General features: G+C 41.5%; 1 protein-coding gene across 2 annotated transcripts; it reads right to left on the bottom strand.

Moving 5' to 3' along the window:
• Positions 1 to 1,388: 1,388 nt before the first annotated feature.
• On the bottom strand, positions 1,389 to 14,562 carry SKP1 (S-phase kinase associated protein 1). 2 transcript variants are annotated; one of them, XM_081894658.1, is made up of 6 exons: positions 14,403 to 14,562; positions 11,228 to 11,324; positions 7,165 to 7,238; positions 5,234 to 5,377; positions 2,982 to 3,122; positions 1,389 to 2,520 (listed from the first exon to the last, which is right to left on the bottom strand). In XM_081894658.1, the coding sequence occupies exons 2-6, from the start codon at positions 11,322 to 11,324 to the stop codon at positions 2,485 to 2,487; spliced, it is 492 nt and encodes a 163-aa protein (XP_081750784.1). In that variant the 5' UTR covers positions 14,403 to 14,562; the 3' UTR covers positions 1,389 to 2,484. The 2 variants fall into 2 exon arrangements, with proteins under 2 accessions (XP_081750784.1, XP_081750785.1); XM_081894659.1 differs by lacking the exon at positions 14,403 to 14,562 and adding an exon at positions 14,117 to 14,296.
• Between the last annotated feature and the right edge of the window lie 3,414 nt (positions 14,563 to 17,976).

The raw sequence follows: 17,976 nt of genomic DNA on the forward strand, positions 1-17,976 counted from the left end.
AATTCTTTACCCCTCCCCGCCAATGTTTACCGATAACAATGCAGAGAAGTGGCTCACTTCTTTAATGAGACAACAGGGAAGGGATAGAAGGTACTCACTGCATTGCGTATTATAGGATAATTTCAAAGAGACACAACCTGGATAGGGGATTAGTTGTGGCCTCTGCTCTCAAATTCTGAAGGGAGAGTATAAGCGCTGGAACTTTCGACAATATCCCCTGCTAGAAGACAACAAGTGTGTTTGAAACCCTCACTGGGAATTCTGATGATAACTGCCCAATTCCTGCGCTTCTGGGTTCAAGATCTCCCTTCCACCAAAACTATCTGGACGACAAGAGCAGTGACCTTGCCAGAAAGTCTAGGCGAATGAGAAGTGTCAAGTATTTCCCTTTCACCAGTCCCTGTCTGACAATGTTTTCCCCTTGCCATGCTCACAAGACCCAGGGTTAACCTTAACCTGGAACTGCTGATTCTTTCCAAAACCCATGCATGTTGAGCAACATCATCATGAGTCATGGGAACATTTGAGTTCCTTCCTTCCCATAGACTTCCACAAAAGACAACCATCCCCACCCTGAGGTAGATCCCAGTAATTAGAACTGTTAGAATATTGGACTTTTGAGCAAGTGGAATTGGAGACTTGATCCTGGAAAATGAAAAGTAAGCATATGCAGTTTGATTACTTTAAAAGACACAGGGTTATAGGCATAGAAGACTAGAAATGGAGATGTTTTGATAAACCACTGGGGTTGGGTTTAAGAAGACGACTACTTGAAGAATGTTTCAGCACTCATGTACTGGTAACTGAAGCCCATCTTTTGCAGCACCCTTCCCTTCTGCCCACCCCCCCCCCGACTGTTTCTTCTGAAGATGGCAGCTGGCACTATCAAGTATACAGTGGTGCCTCGCAAGACGAAATTAATCCGTTCCGTGAGGCTCTTCGTATAGCTTTTTTTCGTCTTGCGAAGCAAGCCCATTGACAGCTTAGCGGATTAGCGCTACAGCTGTCAAGCGGCTTCCAGCGATCAGCTGTTAAGCGGCTTATCAGTGGAACAGCTGATAAGCGGCTTAGCGGCTTAAAAAAAGGAAGAAAAAAGCGAAAAAAACCCGCAGGGGGATGCAAGATTTTTTTCGTCTTGCGAAGCAACCCCATAGGGGAATTCGTTTTACGAAGCGCCTCCAAAACGGAAAACCCTTTCGTCTAGCGGGTTTTTCGTCTTGCGAGGCGTTCGTCTTGCGGGGCACCACTGTACAATCATTTCATGTTAACAGCTTGTGAAGTTGTGGAGCAATATGCACATTGGTTGCTATGCATGTTTCCATTTTAACTGCCTCATTTAACTCCAGGTATCTTATTCTGTATAGAACATTCAAAGGTCACCACTGATCTTTGAAGTGAAGTATATTTATTAGGGTTTTGTTCTATTCTAGTGTGTATACAGAAAATGGAATGCAATACAAGCCAAGGGGATGCCTCAATGCTTAGTACATACGAACATCCTAATTCCTACAGGGGAACTGTAGAAACTGGGGAAAAAAGAAACAGTCTTACTTGCAAGTGGTTTTTTCCTAAACAACCATCAAATGGCACAACATCAGTATCATACTGCATATGCACAGTGACAAGTCACTGCAATCTGACGTCATGTACAACACTGCAGACTAAGACTTTCACAGAACTAAGATTTTTTTAAAAAACTACAGGAAAATACTGCAGCTTGTCTAACATAGCAAGCACCAACATGTACTATCCATGGAATTTTAGCTTTGGTAATATCTTTTGATCACACAGTGGGATTTAATCTGCTGGTTTAGGGGACTAGGCAACTAAACTGTGATTTCCAGAAAGAAGCATGATCTTTGTTATCTGGCCAAAAATTGGTTTAACTCTCTACCTCTAACTGCCTGAATCAATTCTACATCACGCCTCTAGCACTGACCCTTAGCTAACAAAACCAACATGGTTTGTGGCAGTTGTCACTTGTCCCCAACAAATAAAGGTGTAGAATTGAAGAAACAATTACTGCAACTGGTTTTTCAAGACTTCCCATTGTTCTAAGAAGCCATTAGGATGTGAATGAAAACAGGCTTCATTAATTCTGTTTCAGAAAACTTTTGCAATTGATTTTATTTACAGTGCCAGAGGTTGCTGAATTTCTGACATCCTATATATTTTAAATGATACAGTGACACATTTAAAAGCATGGAAAGGCTAGCTTGCGGTGTGAATTGCCATACGGAGTCCACACTTAGTTTAGTTTTATTGGTATCAGAGGAAAAGTATGGGGACATTGGATTACACTGGTAGAAACTCAGCCAAAAGGATTTAAATCTATATTCAAATATTACACATGCAAAGAGAACACCACCCTACAAGAACAACTTCATTTGCTGCTGCATTTGTCTAATATTAACAGTTATAAACAGAGCAGTGCAACTGGTATTTGGAACGATCCTTACAGTGTCAGTTGTCAGGCACAAGACTTCACTTTTCTTCACACCACTGGTTTTCTTTGCGTACCTAAAAATCAAGACAGCCTTTATTACATTCATAGTACTTAAGGTTTCTGAAAGTGTGCAAAGCAAAGGAAATGGTACTCATGCCTGAAACCAAGGGAATGGTATTTATTTTCTATTGAGGCTATTTCCATACAGGCTTATCAGGCATGTGGGCAGGAGGAGCACCATACAAAAGTGTGAAGGAAAACTTACATGCATGGCCTGTCTCTCATATGGCACATCTTAGCTTCACATAACAAGCTTTGAGCAAGTACTTTATCTTTGTGAGGATCATTATGACAAAGACCCAGAATCCTAAGTGAGACTACAATAATTGGGATAGAATGTCACACAGAGACCAGCACCAGTGATTTGTTGTTCAACCAATGAGATCATGTATCTTCAACGGACTAAGAAAAAATGAGTAGTACAGATCCTGTTTTATGCAGAGCAACTAAATCCAAGGTAGAAACTATGGCATACCTGGGCTTCTTCTTCTTCAGTGAAGTCATTCTTGATATTGAAGGTCTTGCGGATTTCTTCTGGTGTTTTTCCCTTAATCATATTTGCAACTGTCTTGCACGTCACATCAAGTAAGCCTTTGATGTCTAAGTAGTTTGCAGCCTTTAGGGGGAAAAGACCAATTTAATGTCTTGTGCTCAATGCAATACCACCAAAATTTACTATACCATCAGGTTTTTATTTTTATAAAGTAACAGCCCATAACAAAGACATTTCCTATTTCATTGTAATTTACTTGTTTGCATGATATTATAGTAAGATGTCTGATTTTTTGTTTTTTGTTTACTCGAGATAACTTTATTGATACTTTTTTGTTTAGCATTTACAAGGACCATCAATTAAGCCAGGCGGGGGACGCCAGGCACTGAACTGTTATTAATTAAATCTCTATCTTGCCCTTCCACTCAAGGAGCTAGGGTGGCAAATAATAAAACAGCAAAATGATACAATTTTAATAAATTAAAAGTATATCAAACACCTTAAGAACAGTCACGTATCATAGCTATTAATTTAAGGTTTCCGCAAATTGTCTTTCAGCTGGCAAATGCCCAGGTGAACATAAATGTTTTTAAATTCCTCTTGGATATTAAAAATGAGGAAGAAACAATTCACCAAGGAGGGCATTGGAGAACAGTTACCAAGAAGGCCACCACAGGTCAGTGCTCATCTAGCAGCATCAACATGTCAATCATAAGGTTCAAGATGGTTGATACTTGGGGGATGCATTTTTAGCTACTTGAGTCCCAATCAGATTAGGGCCTTCTAAACCAGCCTGTCACCTTGAATTGGGCTTGGTAGCTCACTGGCAGTCAGCGCAGCGTTTTCTAGACCAGAGACACACCGTCCCATCAGGATGTCCCATTCATAACTCCAATTACTCTAGACTACTGACCACATTGGCCTGGAAATGTGGGAGGCATAGTCCAACAACATCTGAAGGGTCTCAAGTTCCCCACCTCTGAATTAAGCATTTTCAGAACACAGGGTCATTCAGTTATGGAGCATGCATCTATAATACACCAAATCTAAACGTTTATGCCATAGCAGTCAGCTAGTTTTGCTCTGAAAGGCCCTAGGAACAAGAAAACAAAGAGTCCTACTTATACAAGTATTGTCATAAGATGCCACTTCATTTCATTTATGGATTCAGCAGCAAAAATTTAGCAGTGTCCTTTAGTTGCAGGCTTCTAGTTTACATGTATGCTTGAAGTAATGTTCACTTGCTGAAGCGCAACTTTATTATGCATGCAGGACCAAAATAAAGGTTTCCCTTGAAGATCAAACCCAGGCAGGCTCATAGAGGGAGATACGGTCCTTCAGTTAGCCTGGACACAAGCTTTATTGGGCTTTATAGGTCATAATGAGCACTTTGAAATGTGCCCAGAAACAAACCAGTAGTCAGTGGAGCTGTTGACATAAGGAATTTCTGTTCTTCCTGTAACCAGCTCTGGTCAGCATTCTGAACTGCAGAAGTTTCCAAAAACTATGCAACGGCACACCCACAGAAAGCTTGATATAAATGGGACGTAACTAAGCTATGGATCACAGTGGCCAGATCAGACATTTCCAGAATGGAAGCAACAAGCCATCAATCAAAATATTGGACAGGAGTTACCCAGCACCACCATGTGGGCTTGGCCTCCAAGATAGACCACACCCACCCTAAAACAGTTCCTCCAAGTCTCATAATAGTAGATACCATGGTCAATGGTATCAAAAGCCACTGAGAGGTCCAGCACACTCTCCCTGTCCAGCTTCCAGCATAGGTCATCCACCAAGGGACCCAAAGCCATTTCTTTTCCCATAACCAGGCCTGAATCCAGACTGAAATGGATCTAGACAATCCATCTCATCCAAGAACTTGTGAGGCTGAGAAGCCACCAGATGCTTCAGCACCTTGTCCAAGAATGGAATATTGGAGACTGGCTAATAATTATCCATAATAGTGGAACTCCGGGAGGCCTTTTTCAGCAAAGGTCTTACCACTTAGGCAGGCTGAAACCTCATCTTGCTGAAGAGTTGTTCACCTTTCTCTTACCTACTCAGCAACTCCTCCCACCTGACTAAGCCAGGAAGGACAAGGACCCAGCAAACACATGGTGGCTCTCACTTCTCGTATTAGAAATTTCTATAATACCTTGTGATATTCCATTGATCTACAAAGTTCATTACAACAACACCTGGCACCACCTGAATATACAAAACCAACCTACCAGGATAAGTTCAAAGAGAGTTCCTTGGTCTACTTTAAGAAATTCTTGGTCCCACACAGGGATGTCATCAGTTCGTTTCTCTTTGTTTTCATCATCCTCAGGGGGAGGTGGGTCATCTTTATGGTGGGTGCACCACTGGATTACCTTAAGGAATTAAAGTAGCTTATGAAATATCTTCATATTTGTTTATTTAGTCTAAAATAAACATTTGCTCTTAAAACTTCAAGCAAATTAGTTTTATCAGTGTTCAGAGATCTTTTTGCACAGCCACTACTTAATACAATAACACAGAACTGTTAAAACATTCATCTTTTCTGGAAGTTTTACTAATTTAAACTAAACATCCTGCCATTTTTAAGCATACCACCAGCTGCTCATAATTATCTCAATACAAACCTTTCAGGGGAAGAACTGACAGTAGAATAATCTCAAAACACAGTCTGCAAATGCTGTAAACAAGATTTCACACACTTAATACTGAACTGCTTTCTCACATTTCAATCTTGTGATGCCAATTAAGTACTTTCAAACTGACAGAACTACTGTAAAGATTAAGTGGGAAGAGGCAAAAAAAAAAGTCAAACAGAATGAAATTTTGAGAAGACTGGCTCACAAATGCTGCCTTATCGGAAACCAGTTAAATCCCAAAACATTTATACATGGTTAAACAGTCAATATCATAATGCTGTTATACAAATCTATGATGCAACCTCATTTGGAACATTCTGTACAGACATAGTATGGAGAAAGTGGGCAGGGAGAAGTTTTTCTCTCTCATATTACTAGTAATAGGGGTGATTCAGTGAAGCTGTATGCTTGAAGATCCGGACCAGACAAAATAAAGTACAGTGGTACCTTGCTTTAAGAACAGCTTAGTTTATGAACAACTTGGATTATGAATGCTGCAAATCCAAAAGTAGACGTTTTGGTTTGTGAACTTTGCCTTGGAAGCAGAACATGTTTCGCTTTATGTTGAGTGTGTTCCATTTGTAAATTGAGTCCCCCACTGCTATGGGAAAGCACGCCTTGGTTTAAGAACGCTTTGGTTTAAGAGCGGATGTCCGGAACGGATTAAGTTCGTAAACCAAGGTACCACTATATTTCTTTACACAGCACACAGTTAAGCTACACAATTCACCTTCACAAGATGAAGTGATAGCTAGCAATTTGAAAGGCTTTTAAAACAGGATTTGACAAATTAAATGTATGATAAAGCCACAATGGCTATTTTCTACCTCCACTGTCAGAGATAGTATGCCTCTGAATAAAATTTGCATGGAATCACAAATGAGCACTGTTGTACTCTGGTCCTGTCTGTAGACCTCCCATGGGCATCTGTCTGGCTACTGTTGAGAACCAGATGTTGAACTATGCAGGCCACTGGCCTGATCCAGCAGAGCTCTAATATTCAAAACTGCACAGGAAACTCTACCCAGAAGAAGCAGAGGCTTCCTGCTTCAGGCTTTGCCCTCCAAAATGTGGTATGTGGTGGAACTGAGTAAAAGACAAGTAACAGAGGGGGTGGGATCAGCAAGAATGGCCCTTCTTCCTCCCTCCATGCAACTGGAATTATATGAGGTTGCTTACACAGAACTTATAAATAATGCAAATATAGACTCTATCATGTATAGGGAAGATGGCAACAAGTAAGACTGCTTAGAATGACACAGAAATGTAAGATGAACAGTTAAGCCACATATAGCAACTAAAAGGTTGTGTGTATGCTCCATAAAACTACTGCAATACAAATGGATGTGCTACCTGAATGTAGTATTATATTATCCCAAATAAAAATATAACTTAATTTTCCCAGCACTGGCTAGACTTCTCACAATAGAAGAACCATTTTCAGAAAAGATGGCTATACTGCATACAACAAGGCTGAGTCTGAAAGCTCATATTACCCAAACAAAAATCATGCTCAACATTACCTTTTTTAATATAGCTGCATTAACGTTTGGAAGAGGGACAGGATCATCATCCCCTTCATCATCCATTCCCAAATCTGAGAATAGAAAAAAGACAAGTAATTTACATAGCCAGAACCCCTACATTTCTTAAAAGGCACCTTCTACTGCAATATAGGTACATTCAGATCCTGTTCTTTACTAAAATATACTCTTTTCCAACATGTAGCTTATGCAAAATGCACAGGCTACACAGTGCAAATTATTAATAAATTGATTCTATTTGTATTCAAGACTGATTTTGTTAGAAGTAATGCTAGCCATATTGCCTAACTCCTGCTCAAGGGAGGACATATTCCTAGCTGAAGTATTAAAACAGATGGTCAGGCCATCTAATCTTTTCTTGAAGATTTCCAAGAAATTAATATTCACACTCTCTCTAGGCAACTGATGGAAGTGCTGACTTACTTGACTAGTAATTTGAGAGGCCTGCAGCTGATATTTTGGCTGGTAAATTCCCCATAGTCTGATCATATGCATATATGAAGCAACCATTCTAGTTCAATGTGCACAGAACTGCAGTCTTAAGTTGTTTGCCTTTGCCACTATCTTGTGTTTTGTCTGGTAGGGAAAGGAAGAACCTTGTCTTCTACTTTACTTCCTCACTCATGGAATTCACACAGTTCTCAGCCAATAAGCCATTTTGTCTATTGCTGCTGCAGCAGCCATGTTGACAAACGTTGCTACCTTAGCAAGTAACAGTGTCTTTGCGAAGGTCCTTAGCAGTTGACGCTAACAGACCAACTGGTGAACATGAACTTCTGCTTTTTTGACTCCCAGGCAGAAAGAGTCAATGTGTGTGTATAATACCAATAAATGCATCAACCTGTACCCACCACACAGACGTAAAGCCACATGGAAGGACTCCATGGAACTTACTTACAGGAATATATATCGCCAAACTGTAAAAAAAAGTATGTTCCTCTGTCCTGATCTGCCTCGCCTTCCCCAGCTACTAGCATACATGTACGGTGTGAAGATTTACCGCCACAAGGATAACATACTGCATAAACTGTAAGGAGCCCCAAGGATTCCATTTGGTCTAGTTCAGGGGTCTGCAACCTTTAAGACAAAAAGAGCCACTTGGACCCATTTCCGAAGAAAAAAAACTGGGAGCCGCAAAACTCGTCATTATAAAAATAACTTTTTTGTCACTTTTTTATTGTTTCTTTGTTTGACCCCTCAGAATTACTCCTCCTCATAGAAATAAACGTTAAATTAACAAGTTACCTTTTTTGTGTGTGTGTTCTTCACTCCCCTTCAAAACCAGCGTACATGCCCCTTACAATGTAGCAGGCGGGCAGGCGGGAAAGTGACGTCGGGACAGTGTGTGACTAACACACACACCGCCCCCATGCGACACAGCCAGTACAGCGCCTGCCACAGTGGGGAGTGTCGGGGCACACAATGCGCCTCCTCCCCTCGCTAGTATCTGCCCCGGAGCCGTGGCAAAGGTGTAAAAGAGCTACATGTGGCTCCGGAGCCGCGGGTTGCCGACCCCTGGTCTAGCTTCTGATTCACAACCTAAGTCCCTGATTCTAAACACTCCAACCACAAAAACAGATTGATTTTCCCTAGGCAAATCAGCACACATACAAATAGCCCTTTAAGCCCTTCCTCAATGTTCACTCCCCTTCCATAGCATAAAATGAGCTGTGCACAAAATAACCTCAGCCTTTTGTTGCTCTTTCCATTTGTGTGTAGTAGCCAATACAGAAGTACCTTTTAAAGCTCTTATCTACACCAATGAACCCGATACTGTACTTCATTCAGAGTATGGCCCCTCCCCTCCCCGCCCCTATTAACAGTTTCAACTTCAGGAAATATGGCATGCCCTTTGGTAAAATCAGAGCTGCTGTTTAGCTTGTGAAGTACTTTTATCAATGCATAATTGCCATATTAGAACTTAACAGAGAACTGATTGCTTATGAAGTAAATAAAATAATTTTTAAAAGTTTGCCAAGATGTTTGTAATTATCTAAACACATCTCAAAACTCACATCAACACGAATGCGCATGCAGCATCTTTATGTTCTATTGAGTCAAACCAAACATTTTTAAGCACATGGAGCAATGGCTGATACAATGTCCCAATCATGATTAATGAAATCTAAAATCTAGAAGATAATCACATGAGCATGATATTGGGGGGGGGGAGCCCACATGTTCAATTTTGTGGTAACTTCAGATAGCAGGTCATAAGCATTTGGTTAGATTAAGAGCTTAAGAAGTAATAGATCAATGTGAAGCACTGATTATTAAAAGACAGACGTTAAGCTGCGCCATTACTTGATGGATTTATCTGTTTTACAGCAACTGTGTACTGCCCTAAAATAGCAGCAAAAATAACAAGGCATTAATGTTGGTACAGCAGTGCCAACTCAGGGGCTTTCAAGAATGCTTTAGAAGTTTTTTAACACATTTCCTATGTTTTTTAGTTACCCTATTACCAAGATTATCTGGGCAACACTAGCTCTTTCCCCCTTATGAGTCACAAAAAAACACCAGATAAGTGGAATGCATCTCTTGAAAACTATGTTGAAATAGCAAGACGCTCATAAGGTCTCACTAGCATATTCTTATATGTACCTTTCTATGGGCTAACATATCTAGCAGCGGGAAATATAGCAGCAGTGGGGAAATATAAAAATACAAATTCTATATGAAAAATACCAAAAACTCAGAAATAGAAACAGAGCTGCAAGAAAATATTGGGAAACAGTCCATAAGACTGTTGGATCCCTGTTTCTAAGGATTATAAACATTCGCTTTACATAAAGGCCATATGGTTAAGTTCCATGGCTCCCTTTTAATTTGCTGGCAGTCAGAATTAAGCTTTCATCCTGCAAAATTTAATTGCTTCCAGCTCACAATTCCAGCTACCCACTCAAATATATACTATCACTTTACAAAGGCTCAGCCATAACAGGAACAGGCACGGTGAACATCCACTACGTCCTAAACAAAAGCTTTGTTATTAAGTGTTGAAAAATCTGCCATGCTGAGCTTTGAAATACCTCCATGATACACTCCTGAGTACATATACAGTTCCAGTCCTGGCTAAAAACATGATCCTCCTCAAGCTCTATCAGATATGTAGCATCCAGTTTTAATGTCTCGTATTCCTATGACTGTTTTTCCATTCCTTTGAAGATCCGCTCCCTAGTTCAATCAATCTAATTTGACATAGAAGATTGCCTCTGAACGATTAGTAAGGTTTAATTTCATATTTTACTGCATGTGGGAATCCCTTTAAGATTTTAGCTGAAACATACGTCACCCATCTTCATAACAGCTTTTGAACCAATGCATAAACAGAAGTCTGCATTCAAAAGCTCTGATTAGAAGTTGAAGAATCCAACCAAACGACCACATTTGCTTCGAGTGCCCTGAAGGTGGAAGGTAAGTGACTGCCATGTCATGGTAGCCATGACTAATGTGGTAGTGCCTGCGAACAGCTGTTTTACTTCAAAATCGTACAAGAAACTGCTCAGACTTTAAAGCCATTACACTCTTGCTCGTCAGTGACCCACCATGGAAATCAAGAGAGGGACTTTCCAATCATCTGTATAATAGCAAGGAAATGAGGAAACTGTCTATTGTCTTCAGAAAGACAAAAGGAGTGAGAGTGAAGGGTGTGTGAGAGAAGGGAGCTGTGCACCTGCATGTGTGGTAAGTGAATGTGCTCTGTGTGGGGGGCATTATATGCAGTGAAAGTCTGTGTGCATAGGGAGGTGCTGTATGTATTCATATAGGTCACACCCACCTCCAGCATGAGACCCCCCCCTAAGGGACTTTCTATGTAGCACTTGTGGGAAAAGAAAAAAAGTGTTAGTTGCAGTCATGTGCACGATGCACAGTGGCTGAAATATTGTATGGCCTAAATAGATTTACCTTTATCTCAAGTTTTCCAGGTATGATTCCCATAGTTACTTCATGTTAAGCTAAGAATTAATCTATTCCTGGTATGCAGCAACCATCTTCAGACCCACTCATTCCAAGTTACATATCTTCATACTTCCCTTACCTTCCAACATTGTCTTGATGGTTACAGACTGCTTTGCAATTTCAACGTCAACCTCAAATATTTCTCCATCAGAACTCTGCAGTTTAATTGAAGGCATCTATGATGGGGAAATATAGTTAATGTTAGCTACATTTTAAATAATAAAAAAGCTACAAAATTATTTTTATGCTGCAAAGGGCAGATCTTTGAATGAAGTGGTATACAAATTTAATAATAAAATAATTTGTTTATAGGACAGTTTTGTTACACAGTGCATCTTCTACTGAAAAATAATATTACACGGAAAGGGAAATAAATTTTGTCTCTGTATTGCAGAAAGGAGCTGACCAGAAGTAATGGATTGCTAAGATCACCACACACATTAACGGCTATAAAGAAACTTGAACTGGTTGCAGCTCACCTTTTGCCCTTGCAGTAGCTCAACATTTGGTTTTTTAAAAATGTCTTCTCAGTTGCCAGAATATGCAATACTAAGTAGGTGATTTAATCAAGTATTGAAAGTATCGTTTAATCAGGATCTCAAGTTACATTTGGATAGAAAGTGCAGTATGAAATTGCTTTCACTGAACCTGAGCTGTTTGTGCACCACTTTTATTTTTTAAAATATATGTTCAGTCACAAATTTGGAGAACTGCTTGCATACCTCACCAAAACTTGAATCTCAGCCAGTGTCCTGACTTCTGTTATCTCTAGACTATGTTCTAGGCAAGTTTCCAACATATGATGCTGCACTTTCAAACAACTGCTTAATGCATTTTTGCTTTTAGCACCCAGTGGAAAGAGAAAGCTTTCATTTTTATAACAAAGTGAAAACTGCAAAGTTGCTTGATACCAAGTAACCGCGTTAAAAAAAATTCACCATGTTTTAACCTTTCTGACTTTCAAATTGACTTCTGGAAAAACCCAGTTGCAAGAATCACAGGCTATTCTTTTTACTATGTAACATCAGAAATATAATTAACAGAATTTTGTTGACAAATTACTGGAAATAAGCTCTATCCCCAAGCACTGCAGAAAGTACAGTAAGTTGTGCATTTACCAGCTAGGTAAGCACATTTTTAAAGAACCTCACCACACTTTAGTAGCCAATTCTTGTAAAATCTCTCACAGAAAGCTGACTCATAGATATTGATATAGCAAGCAAATCCAGTTTTAGAATTGGGCTCTGGGGAAAGAACTGCAGACAAATTTTCCTTCATCTCATACAATTGCGTTGGTGCACAATGCGTTTTTTCCTTGAGGGAGGCTAATAGTCCACAGATCCAAAATCTGCTCCATGCAGCATTAACCTCCCATTCTATAGGTTTACTGTACCTTCTCAGTACTGCTGATCTTGGCAGCAATCAACTTAGCCACTGCATAACATTGAGTACATGCCAAGTGCATCACAAACTGAAATTAAATGGCACGCAATCTTTTCCAGCTGCTTATCTCCCATAGTTTATTACCAAAATATTAAGATACCTTCATCAGATTTTGAGTTCCAAAATATGAACATTAGGGTCTTGTACTTCTTTTAAAAGTAAATGTGTCACACACAAACACACTAGGCAATTTAACGACAGCAAAACAAGAGTATACACTTTTGCACTACATATGTCTGAAAAAAATATATATTTAAAAGATAACCTTTCAAAAAAACTTTTTAGGCCAAGCTAAGTTTTAATTTCAAGATAAATGTATGCATATATACACAGTGAATCATGTTACAGGAAGTTACATCATTAATTTGGTTTGACTACTACTACCAAGTCTATTTTCTAATGTGCTTTTTTAGCTGCTTTAGTTTATTAGAAACATTTTTTTAAAGAATGACAGTATTCTGTATGGCTCTTGACTAGCAACTGAGTACTGTATACTGCACAGTAAAAAAATATATAGAGTAGCGGAGAATTGTTGGGGCAAACAAGCATTTTGTCATTAAGTGTTTGGTTTTATGCCAGAAGACATGATATATAATTACACTATTTTTGAATAGTTGTTTTCCTTGATTTCTACCAAAACGCAAGACACTGCATATTATTTTTCAACTCAACTTTGTTATTCTTCCCAGTTCTCCATTTCAGCTATTTAACTATAATTCTACTTACAACAGAGAAACCATACAAAAACTGATTTGTGTGGCTTTGTGTACAACGGGTTGGAAAACAACTAATTTATACTGATATTTTAGTATGCGTCTGCTACAAAGTACGCAGTCAGAAGTAGTGGAGAGCAATGCCTCAGAGCTCAGACTATCACACTAAGTGCTCCCCCTGGCCTTTTCCACAGGATAACTTTGTCAAACAAAAATTCTACAAGCTTCTCTTTACAGACTAGCAGTCTGACCCTGCATTTTACAGAAGATTCAATCGGGGGGGGGGGGGGGCTTTATACCTAAACGGTTGTAAACAGTGATTAATCCTAGCTAGCGGATCAGTCTACCGAAACACAATTTATGTTACTGATCATTTTTAAACTCCCAATCTCAAGGCTTTTTATTTAAAAAAGGAGTAAGAGAATATTGTTTATAACGCCGTTTCTTGTTGGTAGGGTAACCAAGCAAAACGGTGGAGCGAGTTCTACATATACAACAAGCACACTAAAAAAAAAATCCCATTTACACCCTTCTCTCGAGTACTCTCATACAGCGGAGGGGATACAAGTCTACATGGGGGGGGGGGGAGAATAGTTCATGCCCCAACATGAACTATTCCGGAAATGCAACACACGAAACCGCCTTCTTTTGTTAATGCTTTATTGTGCACGAACATTAAAAATGGGGGGGTGGGGAGAGAGAAGAGGCGAAAAACAGAGATAAAAAGAGCCTGTTTTATTGGCTTCAGAGATGTGGGACGCATAAATAAGTGACGTGGGGGGGTGCTTGTCCCAAGGCAATTTACGGGTTACCTTCTCTTCTTCCACAGCACTCTCCAATCCCGCTGCTGGAGGAGCAGGTGGCGGAGACACCCCTTAGCAAGGGGGGGGGAGGAGGAGGAGGAGGAGGAAGAGACCGCTCCCTTAGCAACCACCTGCAAATAAAGTCCCTCAGCCCTTCCCTCCGCTGAGGCCTTCCAATCCCGCCCTGCTAACTTCTCTCCCTTTTTTCCCTTCCGCGGCTTCCTGCCTCAACTCCCCGGCGCCCCCAAACTAAGGAGCAGGGCCTAGGCGCAGGCCAGGCCTAGCCCTTACTCACCGTGAGGCAGCAACAGCAGCGGCTCTCAGCCCCTCCCTCTGCGACGCCACCCGAGTGAAACCAGCGAGACTACTAAAGGCGGCTCGCGGCCGTCGCGTCTTATAAGGATCAGGCGGGGCGGGGCCGAATCGAAGCGAGGGCCCCTCGGAGCTGCCTCCGCCCCCCCACCCTCGCAGAGCACGGGGCTGTCTACTGCAGCGCCTGAACTAAAGCAGACCGGCAAACAGAAAGGGAGATCTCTTTCTCTATATATATAGTATGTCACTCTTCCCCTCAAGGTATGCCTGTCTCCTCTTCCAACTGGGAGAGCGATAGAGGCAGAGAGAGCAGAGCACAAACTACCACTCCTATGTAAGAGGGGGAGGAGATGGTTAACCTACACGTCGTTTACTGCCTCTAGGGGTCCTTCAGGCAAAAGCTGAAGCTGCCTTCGTAGGGAACAATCTCATGGCAACGGCCGCCTCACAATGGCGGCGGCGGCGGCGCGCGTAGTGAGCGGAAGGACGCCTAGGACGCACATTGCTGCGTCTTGCGCGCGCTTGCCGCTTGCCCGTCGGCTGGTGCGTTTTGAGGTGAATGAGCTCCGCCAACTCCCCTACTCGAGTGTTTTCCATTTCATCATTCTTATTCCCCTGCATTCCGTTCTCCGATCCGTCGGATGTCTTGCCCTGGATGCTCCGGCAGCAAAACTTGGGAGTTTGTTTTTAAGTTCAGACGCTATGCCGCAGCCACACGCTCGCGTACATTGTCCAGAGAAGTGTAACAATGCCACGAGCACACAAAGCAAGTAAGGCTGAATATGAGGAGTCGAACCTGCGACCCGCCAGCTGTCTTTTAAACTCAAACCCTCGTCAGTCCCAGCCGGCATGGCCAATGGTTAGGGTCGGGTTGATGGGGGCTTTTAACCCGGCAACAATGTCTCCAAAAGATATACTGTACTTCTGAGTAAGCAGGTTTATACTGAAAATCTGCAATCCCAATAAACTCAACAGGGCTTCTAAGTAAAGAAGTCTATTATCCGACTCGCAGCGCTGTGTTTTACTTAAAAGCCAAGTCGCCCTAAATTTACTTGCATGGTATACAACGAAGGCATATTTGTGCCTAAGAGTGATCCCATTTCCTTTTGGGCCAACCTACAACAGCGTGGACAGTAATAAAAGTTACAAAACTCCACTGGTTGGGATAAAATGCATTTACCATCAGTCAGGATCTCAAAATCTAATAGCTTTACTGCTGCAAGACAGCAGCAGTAGGAGGCCAAGCTCTATGTTATTCTGCATTTAATACTATTCTTCTGCATAGATTGGTGCCCAAATTATTACACCTGGGACTTCCACCATGTTTGTGCAGGTGGATATTAGATTTTCTATCAAACCATTCCCAAAGGGTCAGGTTGGGTTCCCACGTCTCTGCGGATCTCATCATGAATACGGAGACGCTGCAGGGGTCTGTGTTGAGCCCGCTTTTATGTAAGTTCTATACAGCTGACTGTGCCCCCAAATACCCCAGTAATAAGATCATTAAGTTTGCAGATGATACAACAGTGGTTGGTTTAATTACGGCTGGAAAGAGGGAGGTGGCCGATAGGAAGGAAGTTGAGCAGTTGGGGGAATGGTGCAGGAAAAACAACTTACTCCTTAACTTAAAGAAAACAAAAGAGATCATTGTGGACTTTAGGAAATGTAAATTGAATATTCAGCCACTTATTATTGAGGGGAAGTGCGTGGAACAGTTCTCGGTGTTTCGATTTCTGGGAATGGAGTTGAGAGACGACCTAACCTGGGGAGAGAACGCCTGTGCTAGGCGCTATAAGAAAGCAGCAGAGATAGCACAGGATAGTACGCACCCCGGAAATGATCTCTTTCAGCTTCTGCCTTCTGGAAGAAGGTATAGGGTTATAAAGGCCAGGACTAGCCACCTGAGAAAGTTTCTACGCAAATGCAATTCTGGTTCTAAACGCAGCATAAGGGGTCTTTGTAGTATAAAGGTAAAGGTAAAGGTACCCCTGCCCGTACGGGCCAGTCTTGACAGACTCTGGGGTTGTGCGCCCATCTCACTTAAGAGGCCAGGGGCCAGCGCTGTCCGCAGACACTTCCGGGTCACGTGGCCAGCGTGACAAAGCTGCATCTGGCGAGCCAGAGCCGCACACGGAAACGCCGTTTACCTTCCCGCTGGTAAGCGGTCCCTATTTATCTACTTGCACCCGGAGGTGCTTTCGAACTGCTAGGTTGGCAGGCGCTGGGACCGAGCAGCGGGAGCGCACCCCGCAGCAGGGAATCGAACCACCGACCTTTCGATCGGCAAGTCCTAGGTGCTGAGGCTTTAACCCACAGCGCCACCTGCGTCCCTCTGTAGTATAGTGTATTTTAAAATGGGGTTTTAGAGTTTTTAGGGGTTTTTGAATGTTTTATGTAGTTTTGTAGTAGTTTTATGTAGTTTTGTAGTAGTTTTATGTAGTTTTGTAGTTCTTCAATTTCATTGTTCTGCAAGGGACAATGACAATAAAGATATCGTATCGTATTCACACATTTTAAAAGTATGGTTGACTGCTCACTTTTATTTGAAAGAAAAAGCACTCATAACAGCTATCATGGCTTGTCATTATGTTCTGGATCAGGCTATGTTCTGCCTCCACAGTTAAAGCCTGTATGCTGCTGGAAACGACTGCAAGGGAGAGCACTTTCTTGCTCAGGTTTGCTGGCATCCTATAGGTATCTCCACCACTGTGCAGACAGGATGCTGTTTACGATATAGTAGAGCATCTATGGAGCAAGTAGTTGCCAGGGAAGGGCCAGTTTCCAGCAGGAAACATACAGCTGTGCAATCCAAAGTAAAATCATATAACAGAGAACAAGCTCTATTAATTTGAGGACTTCCAGGAAAAAAATATTTCCACACCACTCCAGTCTGTTAGTATTATGTCCTGAACAAGCAGTATTGCCTCCTGAAGCTTGTCTTCTGAGTATTTTAAAATAGGGATTTCTACAAGGACATTTTAACTCTGCTAAGGGTGAATTAAAAACACAGATCCCTGTATGGACATTTAAAATTAATAAGCCTCTGCTGTTCTCAAAATTATGTGAATTGTTAGTCCAAAATGAAAGTAAAGTAGTGAGCAAACTGACCACTGGGGTCTGGATTTAATTCTTGATAGTTGCCATAATGCTTACTTACAGCACACTGGGCAGGGAATAAATAAAAATTATTCCTAGTTGTAGTAGTATGCGTGTCTACTACCTTGGCAAGCCCCAACCTTACCCCAAGTCTCATTTTCAAGGCATACAAGTGGAAAATGCAACAAAACACTTCAATGTGTATGGTCCTGTTCAGGCTTCTAGCCAGCCAGCTATGGCCTCTTCCAAGAGATTCCATTCTATTCCCCACTACCACTAGTCAGCATTCCATGGTCTTTAGTGTGCTGTTTCAGGATTGGGGGGGGGGGGTTGCACTTCTGAAACCTTGGTGTTCCCTCAGGGCTGCTAATGCCTCTCTTGCATGGTATCATTTTGTCTATATATGGATCCACAAGAGAATCAATTTGCTGTTCATATACAGGATATTCATTGAGTTTATA

Source organism: Podarcis melisellensis (assembly GCF_964234715.1).
Source record: "Podarcis melisellensis genome assembly, chromosome: 2".
Taxonomy (NCBI): Eukaryota; Metazoa; Chordata; class Lepidosauria; order Squamata; family Lacertidae; genus Podarcis; species Podarcis melisellensis.

Coding starts and splice junctions, on each gene's coding strand:
- SKP1 (XM_081894658.1), bottom strand. CDS start 11,324: ATGCCTTCAATTAAACTGCAGAGTTCTGATGGAGAAATATTTGAGGTT. Junction 3,123..5,233: donor CTCTCTTTGAACTTATCCTG/GTAGGTTGGTTT, acceptor TTCCCCCTAAAG/GCTGCAAACTACTTAGACAT. Junction 2,521..2,981: donor CTGAAGAAGAAGAAGCCCAG/GTATGCCATAGT, acceptor CTTGATTTTTAG/GTACGCAAAGAAAACCAGTG.